Source organism: Polyodon spathula, chromosome 3, assembly GCF_017654505.1.
Source record: "Polyodon spathula isolate WHYD16114869_AA chromosome 3, ASM1765450v1, whole genome shotgun sequence".
Lineage (NCBI taxonomy): Eukaryota > Metazoa > Chordata > Actinopteri > Acipenseriformes > Polyodontidae > Polyodon > Polyodon spathula.
The window spans coordinates 26,173,722-26,188,945 of NC_054536.1; the positions used below are offsets into that span (position 1 = coordinate 26,173,722).

General features: G+C 37.9%; 1 protein-coding gene across 7 annotated transcripts in view; it reads right to left on the bottom strand.

Annotated features, from left to right (window-relative positions):
• rbms3 (RNA binding motif, single stranded interacting protein) overlaps positions 1–15,224 on the bottom strand; it is a 362,894-nt gene that overhangs the window by 226,560 nt on the left and 121,110 nt on the right. Inside the window, exon 1 of one of the 7 annotated variants that reach the window (XM_041244825.1) lies at positions 10,335–11,000. The exons of 5 other annotated variants lie outside the window; for them this stretch is intronic. In XM_041244825.1, the coding sequence (XP_041100759.1) occupies positions 10,335–10,409 (75 nt within the window). In that variant the 5' untranslated portion in view covers positions 10,410–11,000. Of the gene's footprint in view, positions 1–10,334; positions 11,003–15,224 lie in introns of those variants that run through there. One more of the 7 variants, XM_041244826.1, reaches the window with a different exon arrangement.

Below are 15,224 nucleotides of genomic sequence, written 5' to 3' on the forward strand. Positions count from 1 at the left end.
ACTATAACACCTATAAAAGTGTGATTGGGTTTCAGAAGAAATAGGAACCTATCTTCTTGGACTTTATTGGGGACTGACCCCATCGTGTGGGGTTAATGTTAGGTATAGGGTTAGTCCATTTTAATTATCTACATTGAAGACAAAAGCCATGTGGTCATATTCTAATTGGGATCCTAACATATACAGTATACTACCCTCCTAGCATTTGGGAAGATACAGACACACAGATTGACTGGGGTTGAGTAATTGTCCTAATAAATATCTTGATATTCTTATAAGATAACAACTACTCATTCATAACCGATGCACTGAGTGGAACTTTCATTTTCATTTTACCCCCAGAAGCAGTGTCTACAAAAAAATTATAAAAAATGTAAAGACATACAGTGCCGTGAAAAAGTATTTGCCCCCTGTTTTCTGCATTTTTGCACATTTTTCACATTGAATTTGGTCATATCTTTTTGTGGGTTGTAGTAGTATATAGAGGGAGTCTGAGATTAAAAAATGACATCAAAGTTTGGTGCTTCTTTCATTTGTTTGGTGTGCAAGGTAATCAAACATGCAATCTTTAAGTGTGAAAAAGTTATTGTCCCCCTAGTTAACTCAACCCAATTAAAGGGATAATTAGGGCCAGCTGTTTGAATACTTTGGTTAACAATCAGGCCTGTTTTGGGCCAGCCCTGCCAAATATAAATGTGACTAACTTTGGCCCTTACCATCAGAGTGAAGTTATCAGCACACAGGTTCTGCAGGCACATCATGCCATGATTAAAAGAAATTCCTGAACACACACATTCCTGAAGTTGTTGGTGCCTAGCAGTCTAGAAAGGGTTACAAAGCCATTTCTAAGGCTCTGGGGCTCCACCAAACCATAGTCAGAGCCATATTGTCCAAATGGAGAAAGTTTGGGACAATAGTGAATCTTTCCAGGAGTGGCCGTCCTGCCAAATTCTCTCCAAGAGCAAGGCATAAAATCGTCTAGAAAGTCACAAAGAACCCTAGAACAACATCCAGGGACTTGCAGGCCTCTCACCTCGGCTAAGGTCAGTATTCATGACTCCACCATTAGAAAGACAATGGGCAAAAATGGGATTCATGGCAGAATAGCAAGGCGGAAACCACTGCTCACTTTGAAGAACATGAATGCTCATCTCAAGTTTGCCAAAAAGCACGTGGGTGATCCTCAAGAGTTCTGGAATAATGTTCTATGGACAGATCAAAAAGTCAAAAGTGGAACTTTTTGGCCAACATGGGCCCCGTTATGTCTGGCGAAAAACAAACACTGCATTTCACAGTAAGAACCTCATACCAATGGTCTAGCATGGTAGCAGTAGTGTCATGATTTGGAGATGCTTTGCTGCATCAGGACCTGAACGACTTGCCATCATTGAAGGAACCATGAATTCTGCTCTGTATCAGAGAATTCTACAGGAGAATGTCAGGCCATCCATCCATGAGCTGAAGCTGAAGCACAGCTGGGTCATGCAGCAAGACAATGATCCGAAACACACAAGCAAGTCTACATCAGAATGGTTGAAGAACAAGAAATTTAAAGTTTTGGAATGGCCTAGTCAAAGTCCAGACGTAAACCCCATTGACATGGTGTGGCAGGACCTGAAACGAGCAGATAATGCTTGAAAACCCACAAATAACACTGAGTTGAGGCAGTTCTGCATAAAGGAGTGGGCCAAAATTCCTCCACAGCGCTGTGAGAGATCAATAATTACAGGAAGCATTTGGTTGCAGTTATTGCTGCTAAAGGTGGTGTATAACCAGTTATTGAGCCTAAGGGGGTGACTACTTTTTTTTCACACAGGGGCATTAGGTGCTGCATGCGTTTCTTTAATAAATAAATGAAATAAGTATAAAAATGTTGTGTTATTTGTTCACTCAGGGTTCCTTTTATCTAATATTAGATTTTGGTTGAAGATCTGATAACATTCAGTGTCAGAAATATGCATGAAATGCAGAAAATCAGACCAGTGGCAAAAACTTTTTCACAGCACTGTACGTCCTGTTCATTTGTTTTGCATTGATGCTGTAGAAACTTAAAGAACTTGGACCAGTATTATGCATTTGTAATTACAATAGGAAATTACTTACAGATGTATCCTCACAGCTGTTTTAATGTAACATAACCTCAACAGACAACGCACAATCTTTTTAACAACAAACAACAAGTATACTCCCCAGTTTTTTTTTTTTTCATGCCTTCGTTAGTTTTCATATTTGCTGCCTTAAGATTGGAACATTAACTAGGTAAGAGTGACTTGCAAGTACAGCATTCAGATAAAGTCACAGAGTGCTTTGCAAATTAATAGTCAAGTACTAAAAGCTGTGCTTATTTACAGCACTTTGCTTTAATGAACTTGGGACTTTAACCAATACCTTATTTAAAATACATATCTCTGTATTTTACCTTACAAAGTATTAAAGTTGTCCTCCAGGCAAAAACTCCTCCCTGGTTGTCATTTTCCAGGTGAAAGAGGAAGTCTTATAGCTTTAAGGTCCCGATCATGCTCCCTCCTGCTTGTTTTCCCTTCCTGCTGCAGCTGTTCATTTCAATCAGAGCATCAGCATTGTTGCAGCAGGGAGCATGATTTGACTACACTATGATCCTTTTTTCTCATGGCAAACACTCCGAACACAAAGTTAGGAAATGTTCTTTTATTCCCCAGGTGATTTATGACCCAGGATGTGTGAAAAATGTGAATATAATAATATATATATATATATATATATATATATATATATATATATATATATATATATATATATATATATATATATATATTGCTGCAGTATGATACAGCAATGGGTAAAAGAATGAGTTTCCATTAAACACAGGGGGCTAGATTCTTGAAACCATTTACTTCAAATTGCCATTAGGATGATTTAGTACAAACATAGACAACACAATTACAAACCCAGAAATAAACAACTCAGGAATTAAATTTATGTCTTGTGATAATTCTAAACAGGTTTATTATTCATTTTAGAAATGCTAATTATGTTATGCTTTTTTTGTATTCTTTTAGAAAAAATTGTGCTAATGACACTTCGGAGTAAATAGCTTTGAGAATTTTGCCCAGGGTGTTCTGTAACCCTTTAAGCTGGCCTTCTTTTAACCAAATACATCATCCCCAACTTCAATCTTATATTCTGAGATAAAAAATAAGTGAAGTAGATACACATTTTGTCCAATGCCTTCGTTTTGACACTAATAACTCCCTCTACCACCCATCCCCTGCCACAAAGCAGACCTCTAAAAAGGGATGTATTATTAGCGATAAACCACTGGGTTTAATCAGGCACTTTGAGATATTTTAAAACTAAAGGGTTTCACTCTTAAATTCAGAAAATACATCACTTTGGTTTTATAAAAGTAGTTCATTAATATTTAAAAGCAATAACTGTGTTTGTGCTTTGAGTACTCTACAGGCATATCAGCGACCCAACCAATCACTGCTCCTCTTATTAGCTGCCACATAAGGTCCAAACACAAGCAGTAAAAAGCTAATTGAAAACCCACAGTCTAATTTTTTATCTTAACAGTCACCTGAAAAGCCATAAAAATCAGAAAAGGCTGTCTAAGCTTGCAAAACCACCAATGCTACACAGCTGTCTCAAATTTGTATTTATTTATCTAAGGGAATTTAAAAAGACAACTGTTACCAACTAATGTAATACCTAAACACAACCTATCAAATATATTTATTTTTTATATAAAATTCATGATTCAACTTTTCCCCAGGTACTTTGTTTCTACGATAGAATAGGGTTCAGAGGTACGATGAATCAGAAACTACATACTGTAGTATGTAGCAAATACAGCAAATCTGCAAAAAATCTCTCCCTGCTTTACCCACGTAACAGGTAGCAGCTTGTTTTTGCATTCTTGAAACAGATGTGTTTTCCTAGCATAACAGGAAATATGTCAAACTATTCCAAATGATTTTATTCTTGACTACTATAAGTACATTTTCTTTCCTGCTTAAGATATATCATATTGTTCCATCGTTTTAAACACAAGAGTAATATTGCACACACCAACCCCACAATGGCAATGAACGTGGTGGATAAGGGATGAGAAATGGAATACAAAGGCGATATATTTCTATTGCTGTCACATAATTGTATGTATTAATAATTGTTGTATAGATCGCAGGAGAATGTATGGGTACTCTTGTTTTTATCTCAGGTGCACAGTATACACGTGTTACATTTTTCTATGAGGTATATTACAGTATTTCTGCCAGTATTTGGGAGGTGTCCATTATGCAAGAAATGCACCTTATACTGTTTAAGTGGAGCACATCATATAATGGCATCTCTAATATTATGAAAATTATAATACATAAACATGTACAGGCGTACAAGTGCCTCCACTATATCCATTCTGACAGGGATTAGCTAATAACTAGCGCATGCAGTCTTGTTACATCAGGGCACTCTCTGTATCCTTTAAATGAAGGTCTATTATTACTATGACACCCATTTAATTTGACCTCTTCAGGGAGATACTGAAAAACAACCCAGCAGAAAAAAAAAAACAGAAAATGACTGCAGCTTGAGCGTCCCCTAGTAAGATTTTCATTTTTACAAGATCACATAGCCAACTCTCTCTTTTCAAGCCTTGGTGTCGCTCCAGGCTGCAGATGGTTGGAAACGCTGCCTGAAATGAGTGTGTGTTTGATGGATTACTCCTTACACCTGACCCTTTCTTCACAACAGGCACCAAAACATGAGATGAACAGTACAAAGCAGGGCAGCCCAGTCGGACTGCTCACTATCAGGAGTACCCTTCTTCAAAGCCTTCTGTACTTCCAGATGGCCATTATGAGGAATGCAGCAAATGAGCTACACAATGGGATGAAGGTGGGGGCTTCGAGTACAGATATTGTACAGCAGAGGAACTAGGAGAGCAGAAATCAGCTGCAATAAGAATTCAACAAACTGAAATTTCATTTTAACGCATGTGGGAGGTAATTTGATCTTTTATTTCTTTTGTAGGTATTTACCGCATTTATGGATATATTTATTAATTTTAGGAGCTTTACAGCTCAAGACAAATAGTACCTTATTTGCTTATAAACCCAAAACAAAAACATATCTATTGTATGTGTTTGTGTGTACACATCTAATAGGAAAAAAAAAATGACCTCAGGATTTATCATGACCATTCATCAAATGTATGGCAACCTTATAATAACCCTTAGAAAAGTTTACCATGGTAAATGTGCTCTGTAATTGTGCTGTTTTCTGCTATGAATTTATCATGGTTTACTATGGTTTTATGTGTTGTTTAGCACCTCTCTGTGCTTTACAGTGCTTTACCATGCTTTCACGATGCTTCATTACACATTGCTATGCTTCTAATATTACAAACTTTCTGGTTTAATCAAAAATCTCCACAGTAGCCCGCATTCCTATTTCTGATAAAACTATTGTTACACAGAACCTGAAAGCAGTGTTATACAAAGAGCTCATTACAGAAATCACCAAAGCTGCATGCCTTTTTGCACATCTGCCTTTAAACAAACAGCACCAGAAGAATTACTGGCAGTCCAAGACACATTGCTGTGCTAACTGTTCATGGAACCTTAACTCAGGCTCTTCCAGCACCCTCTTCTTTGTGGACTGCTGCCCGACTATGACTATGAACCAGTATATGAATCATTGCTGATAGAGTATTTTTCAAGATCAAACTATATAGCATTGATCAAGCCGCTGAGATCAAACTACATGCATTTAAAGATCAGGTGATATAAATTATTGGTTGATATTGCACACTATTTGTTAATTACAATGTATCAATCAAAATGTTATTTGTTAGTATGGTATTTAAAATGTGTGTTATTATTCAACTAACTTACAAGGTTAAATAAAGGATTGGTTGGTTAATTAATTGACTGATTGATTGATTTACATACACTGAACAAAAATATAAACGTAACATGGAAAGTGTTGGTCCGATGTTTCATGAGCTGAAATAAAATATTACAGAAATTTTCCATACACATTAAAAGCTTATTTCTCTCAAATTTTGTGCACAAATGTGTTTACATCCCTGTTAGTGAGCATTTCTCCTTTGCCAAGATAATCCATCCACCTGACAGGTGTGGCATATTAAGAAGCTGATTAAACAGCATGATCATTACACACGTGCACCTTGTACTGGGGACAATAAAAGGCCACTCTAAAATGTGCAGTTTTGTCACACAACACAATGCCACAGATGTCTCAAGTTTTGAGGGAGTGTGCAATTGGCATGCTGACTGCAGGAATGTCCACCAGAGCTGTTGCCAGAGAATTGAATGTTCATGTCTCTACCATAAGCTGCCTCCAACGTCGTTTTAGAGAATTTGGCAGTACATCCAACCGGCCTCACAACCGAGACCACGTGTAACCATGCCAGCCAAGGACCTCCACATCCGGCTTCTTCACCTGCGGCATCGTCTAAGACCAGCCACTCGGACAGCTGATGAAACTGTGGGTTTGCACAACTGAAGAATTTCTGCACAAACTGTCAGAAACCGTCTCAGGGAAGCTGATCTGAGTGCTCGTCGTCCTCACCAGGGTCTTGACCTGACTGCAGTTCGGCGTCGTAACCAACTTCAATGGGCAAATGCTCACCTTTGATGGCCATCGGCATGCTGAAGAAGTGTGCTCTTCATGGATGAATCCCGGTTTCATCTGTACGGGGCAGGTGGCAGACAGGGTGTATGGCTTTGTGTGGGCAAGCGGTTTGCTGATGTCAACGTTGCGAACAGAGTGCCCCATGGTGGCAGTGGGGTTATGGTATGGGCAGGCATAAGCTACGGACAATGAACACAATTGCATTTTATCGATGGCAATTTGAATGCACAGAGATACCGTGACAAGATCCTGAGGCCCATTGTCGTGCCATTCATCCGCTGACATCACCTCATGTTTCAGCATGATAAATCACGGCCCCATGTTGCAAGGATCTGAACACAATTCCTGGAAGCTGAAAATGTCCCAGTTCTTCCATGGCCTGCATACTCACCAGACATGTCACCCATTGAGCATGTTTGGGATGCTCTGGATCGACGTGTACGACAGCGTGTTCCAGTTCCTGCCAATATCCAGCAACTTCGTACAGCCATTGAAGAGGAGTGGGACAACATTCCATAGGCCACAATCAACAGCCTGATCAACTCTATGCGAAGGAGATGTGTCACGCTCCATGAGGCAAATGGTGATCACACCAGATTCTGACTGGTTTTCTGATCCACGTCTCAACCTCTTTTTTTTTTTAAGGTATCTGTGACCAACAGATGCATATCTGTATTCCAAGTCATGTGAAATCCATAGATTAGGGCCTAATGAATTTATTTCAATTGACTGATTTCCTTATATGAACTGCAACTCAGTAAAATCTTTGAAATTGTTGCATGTTGCTTTTATATTTTTGTTCAGTGTATTACAGATATACTGTATGTTATAGTTCTACTGTATGTTGAGGTAGCACCAAGGTTGGTCACATGAGTGACTGAAGGTATATTGCACTTTCTCTCCCCTATAAAGCAACACACACTTGTAAAAATAAAAATTTGTGTTACCGCCCATAGTAGTTTCTCTCTTCTCCAATGAAAATAATAAGTTGGATCAGCAGAGCTGTTCGCTGAAGCAGGTACAAGCTCTTAAGTGCAATACTTTTCAGGATCAGTTATTCTGTTGACATGACAGTGCAGAAATTATCTGGGTTTCACTTCTTCTGCAACCAGTATTACCTGAGAAATATTCCTGGGGAGTGTCCTGTTCAGGCTTCATAACGAAAGCAACACACTAGACAAACTGCCACTCAGAATATGCTGCTAATATTTTATAAATACAGTATAGGTATGTACAGTGTGCTGCGGAAAGCTCTGTTTCTAGGTTCCATTTAGGTTTCACCAACTTTAGTTAGTGCTAATCAAGGTTTTAAAATCAATTTTCTTTCCTTTTTATTTTTGTTTTTGTTTTAACATGAATTCAGGATACGCAGACATTTCCAAAACAACCCTATATACAAATTGTTCAATCCGGGTGTACAGAAGGTCACACCGTCTAGTCAAAACTAAACGATATCAGCAAGTCTGAACTACAATACATGAAGAAAAACAAAGCTTTTAAATTTATAGTGTCGTCATTAACAATATCTCTACATTCGAAATTGAACCATAAAACAGAAGTACAAAACCTATTTGAAGAAAAAAAAATTGAATAGACCAGTAAAAAGAGCACCTGTATTAATATGTCTTGTGCTGATAAACGCTAAGAAAACAGTTAGCACTGCTTTAATTCATCAATGGCAAAGTCAATGAAGACTTCCTAATTTGACAACCAGAAAGAACCAAAGCTCTGTAATTACATAAAAAAAATACCTCCTTAGCTACAATGTTCTGCTGTAACGTTCCCAGGTATTTTTGTTCACTGCAATTCAAAACACTGCAGAAATTCTAGCTTGAATTGATTACATCTGTAGTTTATTATTCATCCTGAGGAGCTTTGAAAATTTAAACTCTGGCAGCTGTAACCAATAGAACAGATTTAAACTATGTGTTTAATTGAACCTAATTTGTACTGTAAGCCCTTCTTAAAAGAAACCAAAAGCATAAGTGTAAAAAGAAACCTTCACTCAAAAATTTTAATATATAAATATATATATATATATTATTCTATTATAATATATATATATATATTATATATATATATATATATATATATATATATACAAAATAAACAAGACAAATGGGAGGTTAAAACTGATACAGCAAATGTTTTGTGTCTTAAGAATAAAGGGCAATGTGAGTTGATGAATAAGTAAAAAAAAAAAAATACTACAGTCTAATCCATATGAATTACTGAAAACTACACATGCCATACAGTGCCAATCCATACAAGAATAATTCAGCACTGAAACAGGTAAAGGTAAAAGTTTACTGTGTCATTGAAAATCAACTAGATAACAGTACACTTCTCTGATTCTGAGTGCATCTGTCCTACACACCTACACATACTATATTTAAAAAAAAAAAAAAGTAATCATTCAAGCTAAAATAAATAAGTGTTTAAACAGCTGTGCCTAAAAAACAGCCCACTGATAAAGGTTTGCAGATTAATTACCTGCATAGATCCGTAAAACTAACTGGACGCAACTTGATATAACTTTAAAAAACCCTGCAGAAAGCTTTTTGTTTTCTCTCTAAAATAATATCTTAATCAATAATCATTATTGGCCGACACTAAAGTTAAGCCAGCACTCAAAGAGAGAGATCTGTTACGCCTCAATAAAATAGCAGCCTGGCCCCCACAGAGGTAAAAACACCCTCTTTCAATACAAAAAAAAGGTTTTAATGCAGTTTAACAATAAATTAGTATTTTCTCAACATGCTTGCTACCCCACGGGCCATGGTGAAAGATACATGCTATGAAGCAGTCCACCTAGAATCACTTGGGAGCGTGCTACACACTCACAGAGGTAAAATTCAATTTAAATCGACCTTGAAGGGAATAAAAAAAAAAAAGTGAGATGATTGGTAAAATGCCTGTTGCCGCATAAGGGGAGCTAAAGTGCACATTTGATTGCATGGTCCGCAGCTGTATACTGGCTCTGAGTGCCGTGCTGGATGGCAGGGAAGTAAATGTATTAAACTATCAATCAAGAGGAAAAAGGCTAGCAGCTGCATTCGAGAAGCCTTGGCAAAGATGTTAGGCCTTACCTCTGAGAGACGAAGCAAGAACACCGGAGCCAAGCGGCACTTTACAAAGGAAAGAGGATCAGATTTGCTTGCAAACATATGTGAAGCCTTTAAACAGCCTGAATGAAGCATCTACTAAACTCCTGAACAGGAAACAAAACCAACCAGCACACACTCCCCAATACAAAAAAGAATGTAAAAAATAAATAAAATTCCAGCCTGTTACTATTACTACTTTTTGCATTCAGCTAACAAATTTGACATACACATTTATCATACGGCAAAAAAAAAGAAATGTTATTCTAACGTTTTGCAAAAGCAATCAAAACTTTCATGCTTTATAAACCCTAACAGAGTCGTTCAAAGTCATCCCTTTCATTGAGAGAGCTCTATCAATTCTAACCTTACTCTTTCAGTCTTCGATTTGAACAATTAGCTGAGCATTCAGGATTTCAAATACAAACGGGAGTCGTTAAATAATAAATAAAAAAATAAAAAAAAAACAAACAGAAAAATTCACTCCACTTGCTAGATGACTGTGCATCCATCAACCAATAAGTGCATAATGATATTATACTGGCAGCATGGGTCAAATGGAGCATGCTAGAGGGATGTGCAGCACCATACCTTGGTCTGTAGATAGTGAGGGTAATAGTATGTGTACTGAGGGTACATTGGTTGCTGTTCCAAACGTTTGCCCATGTAGCTGGAATCTCTATCTCCGTCGCAGGGACCTCGCTGGCAGTGTCTAGTAACCCAGGCTCTTCTTTTTAAACCACTGTTCCTCACAGTGCAGAATGACTCAAGAGGCGACCGGGACTTCCTTGATTTCTGAGATTTTTACTTTAGTTAGGAAGACGGAGGTGATGGCAAGAAGGATGAGAAGAGAAAAAAGGGGGGATTCAATTCATTTACAGCCGTCTTTCTTTTGTCTTTCTTTCTTTCTTTCCTTCCTGAGCCCCAAGCTCTGTTTAATTCCTCTGTATTCTGGTCCCAGAAAGCAGTACGGGGCTGTGCTGTATGTTGTCAGCAGATCCACATGCACACAGGCAGATACAGAAACCAGTAATAAATCAGGAATAGCAACAGTAGTAGTAGTGACAGTTGTTGCAGAAATGTAAAAAATAGATATAAACTCCAGTTAGTTAGTGGAATGAGGAAGACAGAACAGCAATAGTCCAGACTGATTAAACACAAATCACTGCAGCCAGGCTTCTTCTTCTCCTGTTTCTTTTTTTACTCCTCCCTGTAGCTTTCCCAGCCTAGTCGCTGCTGTCTCCTTCACACAGTGGCATGGTGTTTAGGGCTGGCCTTGTCTTTCATTTGGACCACCTCCTTCCCAGCCGGTAGGAGGGTCTTGAGCAGCCTCTCCCCTGAGATCCACGGAAGCAGTTAGAAGGCTGCAGTATTTCCTACCAAAAGGAGCAATGAAACAGTCTGCCTGCCTGCCTGCCTGCCTGCCTGTCTGACTGCCTGCCTGCTTGAAAACAAATACAAGGAGCCCGATTCCCTCTGCTGGCAGCTGTGGGATGTACTACTGTATATCACTACATGCAGTCTTATGCTGACAGGGCACTTTGTGTATGTATTTGCTTTTCATTCTCTTGTTTGTGTGAATGTAGTACTTTTAAAAGCTATGGGGCACTGGCTACAGCCAGGGAAGATGCAGACAGGCACAATGAGAGCTTCACATTACTGGTCTACAAGCTCACATCAATCCTGACCTGAACACCCAGTCACAGAATACAACTGTGTACTTGTGCTATAATTGAACAAAATTCAGTTTGATATGCATGTTCTAGCTGTCCAAAAAACAATGTTCTATAGTATACTTAGGGCTCTTCATTTCTTGGGTTTTATTTTTGATCACTTTTTTTGTTGACTCGACTTGATTGAGACTATGGGTAGGATTTTCAAAAAACTGTGTTAGTTATTGTATCGAACTCCTGGTATAGTAACGACAGCCTTAGTAGCAAGTGATTTTCAGACTTAATGCGTTAATTAAATCAATCCATTAATGATTTGAAATTGACTCAATGAGGGCTTTAATGAATGCATTTCTCGTTAAAAAGCTTAATTGTCGCAGGTCATGTAAATCACTTCCTGTGTCAACGAGTAAATAAGGGGAACTTGTTAATCAAAATGCATGTAACGAGATAAAGAAAAATTTAATGGAAGCATAATTCTCTATTATGGAACCTACTAGCGTACAGTGAGACGGCTCTCTCACCAGCGAGCAGCAGCCAAATGGAAATGAAATAAAAAAGAATGGAAATATCTATTTTGTAAACTTCATTTAAAATTATGCATTTTGTCATGCAGAATGTACATTTATTTAGATAATTTCACATATACAATGCTGATTTATGATTATCTGGCGTGTGGGTAAAAATCAGACGATACAGATTAAAAAAAAAAAAAAAAAAAAAAAACTTTTTGGATGAGGCCACGTAAGCCTATCTATATTGGTTGGAATTTATTCCCTACTTTTGTATCTATTTTAGTATGTACGCTTGTAGGCTATAAATAAATAAATTTGAAGTGTCATTTGTGTTTGTAGTTCTTATACATGTATACCATTTATGTAACACTTCATTATACATTTATTAAGCTTTTAAAATTACTCCCTAACCCAACACACAATTTGTTTACACTTATTTGTTCGGTGAATTCCTCTGATCGTGCATTTTCTCTGGAACTCTTTTCTCGCCTCTGAGATAGATAAACTCAACATGAATAGGAGTAATCACTGCACACTTACAGTACTATAAGAAGATGTTATAATATGTGCATACAGACGTGTGAAGGTGAGAGAGTACACTGTGCATACAGTGTAGGGGAGTCTGACTACATTACAAATACGTTAGGCAAAGAATACTTAACAATTGATTAGGATCACGCAGCATGATTTCTTTAATATTAATAGCATTATAATTAAACTATATCAAAGCACATTTTTGTTTACAATGAAGGGAAAACATGTGTTTGCTGACTTCATAAGCATTTGGGTGACAGTATAGGTTGCCTTCATTGTAAATAAAAAATGTGATTTAGTATAATTTAATGATAGCGCTATTAATAATAAATGAATCATGATTATAGCGGCAGTTTTTAAGTATTCTGTAAATACTTTGTCTAATAGTTCAAACGTGGGGCTTGTCAGGTCTTGTTTTCAAAAAATATCAGCATGTCTCCAGTCATATATGGTGTTCACGAACACGTCACCTTAAGTTCTAGCCAAAATTGTAGATATTTATTACTGCCATAGCCTTATCTTTTCATCTACTGATTCGCCCCAGTGCCACTGTACGTTATGCATCCATGCACCCTTTCCTGCAACGTCATCAGGCAGTGTGTTCCAGGCTTATTGTTAAAACAAGTGAACAAATCTCACTTTTATTTTATATAGTGCCTTTCATAGTGGACAACCATCACAAAGTGCTTTACAGAGGTAGGCTGTGAACTGTACATTATATGCAGAGTACACTTACAATAGGACATTGATTTAACATCTCATCCGCAGGATGGGGCACAAGGAGGTTAAGTGTCTTGCTCAGGGTCACACAGTGAATCAGTCAGTGGCAGCAGTGGGATTTGAACAGGTGACCTTTTGGTTACAAGCCCTGGACTTTAACCATTGGACCACACTGCTACAAATTATACACAGACAAACAAACAAAACACTCACGATACTGTTTCAGTAGTTACAGGGGGACAGTCCTTCCCAGTTCTTTAACACAAAACCAATGCGAAGGAACAGACTGCAATTCTCCGTCCCCTTTTTTATCACATATGATCCCTTGGTAAACGAGTGCAACCGCCTCTCCAATCTGAGGCTGACACATCATTTCCCTTCTGGGTCAATGCGTTATTGCAACAGAGTCCCGCCCCCTTTCTAGCTCTCAGGCCAGTATGTCCAGGGAACTCTGTTCTCACTGCTTAGCCCCCTCACAGGTCGGGAGGGAGATTTACCCAAGAATCATTGTATTACTGTCACAGTCAGATATTAATGTCAAGGTCAAAGACACATTCAGACTGCAGTGTTTATAAATATGTTTCTCAAGTAGTGTGGGCAACAACCTTGTACATTTGTCATGGGTTAATTCTTTTTGGACGACACATATAAGCAATTGTAACTTTGAGAATCATAGAATAAGGTTTTGTATCAAATGTGAAGCTAATATCACAATTTATTTACCACAATTTGACATGAGCCCTCATATATCTAGATGATATTCTTATTTTCTCCAAGGATTTCGAGAGCCATTTAGAAAAACTGGACCTGGTTTTCACTTGCCTGAAGGAACATGGTTTGAAGGTAAAACCAAGCAAGTGCTTCCTCTTGAAAACTGAGGTAAAGTTTTTGGGCCAAGTAATCTCTATAGATGGAATTAGAGTCAATGAAGAGAAAACCCAAGCTCTAAAAGATTGGCCCGTTCCAAAGAATCCAAAAGAAGTGAGGTAAGTGCTCGGATTCATGGGCTACTACAGACAATTCATTTCCAAGTTCTCACATCTTGCAAGACTCCTGCACATGCTTGTGGGACAGCCTCAGAAGCAAAGGAAGTCATGCAGTGCCATTTGTCTGGGATGAGGCCTGCTACAGTTATATTCCTCCTACACAGCTGTTTCTGTTTCAGTTAATGATTGTGTTTCAACCTACATATTGAATTGATGATCATTAGCACCTGTTTGGTATAATTGTTTAATCATACACCTGACTATATGCATACAAAATCCCTGACTTTGTGCAAGTGTACCTAGAAGAATTAATGTTATTTTGAAGGCAAAGGGTGGTCACACCAAATATGGATTTGATTTAGATTTTTCTTCGTTTCACTCACTTTGCATTTAGTTAATTGATAAATATAATTTATTAACATGTCTATTTTTGAAAGCATTCTTACTTTACAGCATTTTTTCACACTTGCCTAAAACTTTTGAACAGTACTGTATATATATAATTGTAGAAATATGTAGGGGTTGAGGGAACTAGTGTTTTCTCCAATGATACAGTCAATATTACCATACAATCAAGGTCAGAGGGATTCGACAGTGGTGGCCTAAGTTGTCTGTCCTGACTGCAGTTGCCTCCCCTAAGGGACCGAGAGGCCTCGCTGAGAACAAACTCAATCAAACATGTTGTACTTTCTCTGACAAAACACCAAGGACAGCTTGTACACATATCCATCTAGCTGCTGCTTAGGCGCTACCCTTCAGCATGTTTGGGCATGTCAGCAGATATAACGTGCAATGTGTTTATACTTTACTGTAAGGTTATCTGTTTTTTAGTTGTTGGGATATATTGTTGCCGGTTTCTTAAATAAAGTAGACAATGTCACTGGGTTTACTCTGGGATCAGAATTTTTTTAATGTAAGCTAGGCTGTGGATTTGGGTTTTTAAAGGAAAAAAAAAGATTAGAAGACACTAATGATATAATGTTCAATATCCCAGTATTGGGACTATTTTCCTCAAACTTTTCTCAGCGGAAGGGTACATCTACGTTTTAAAATCTT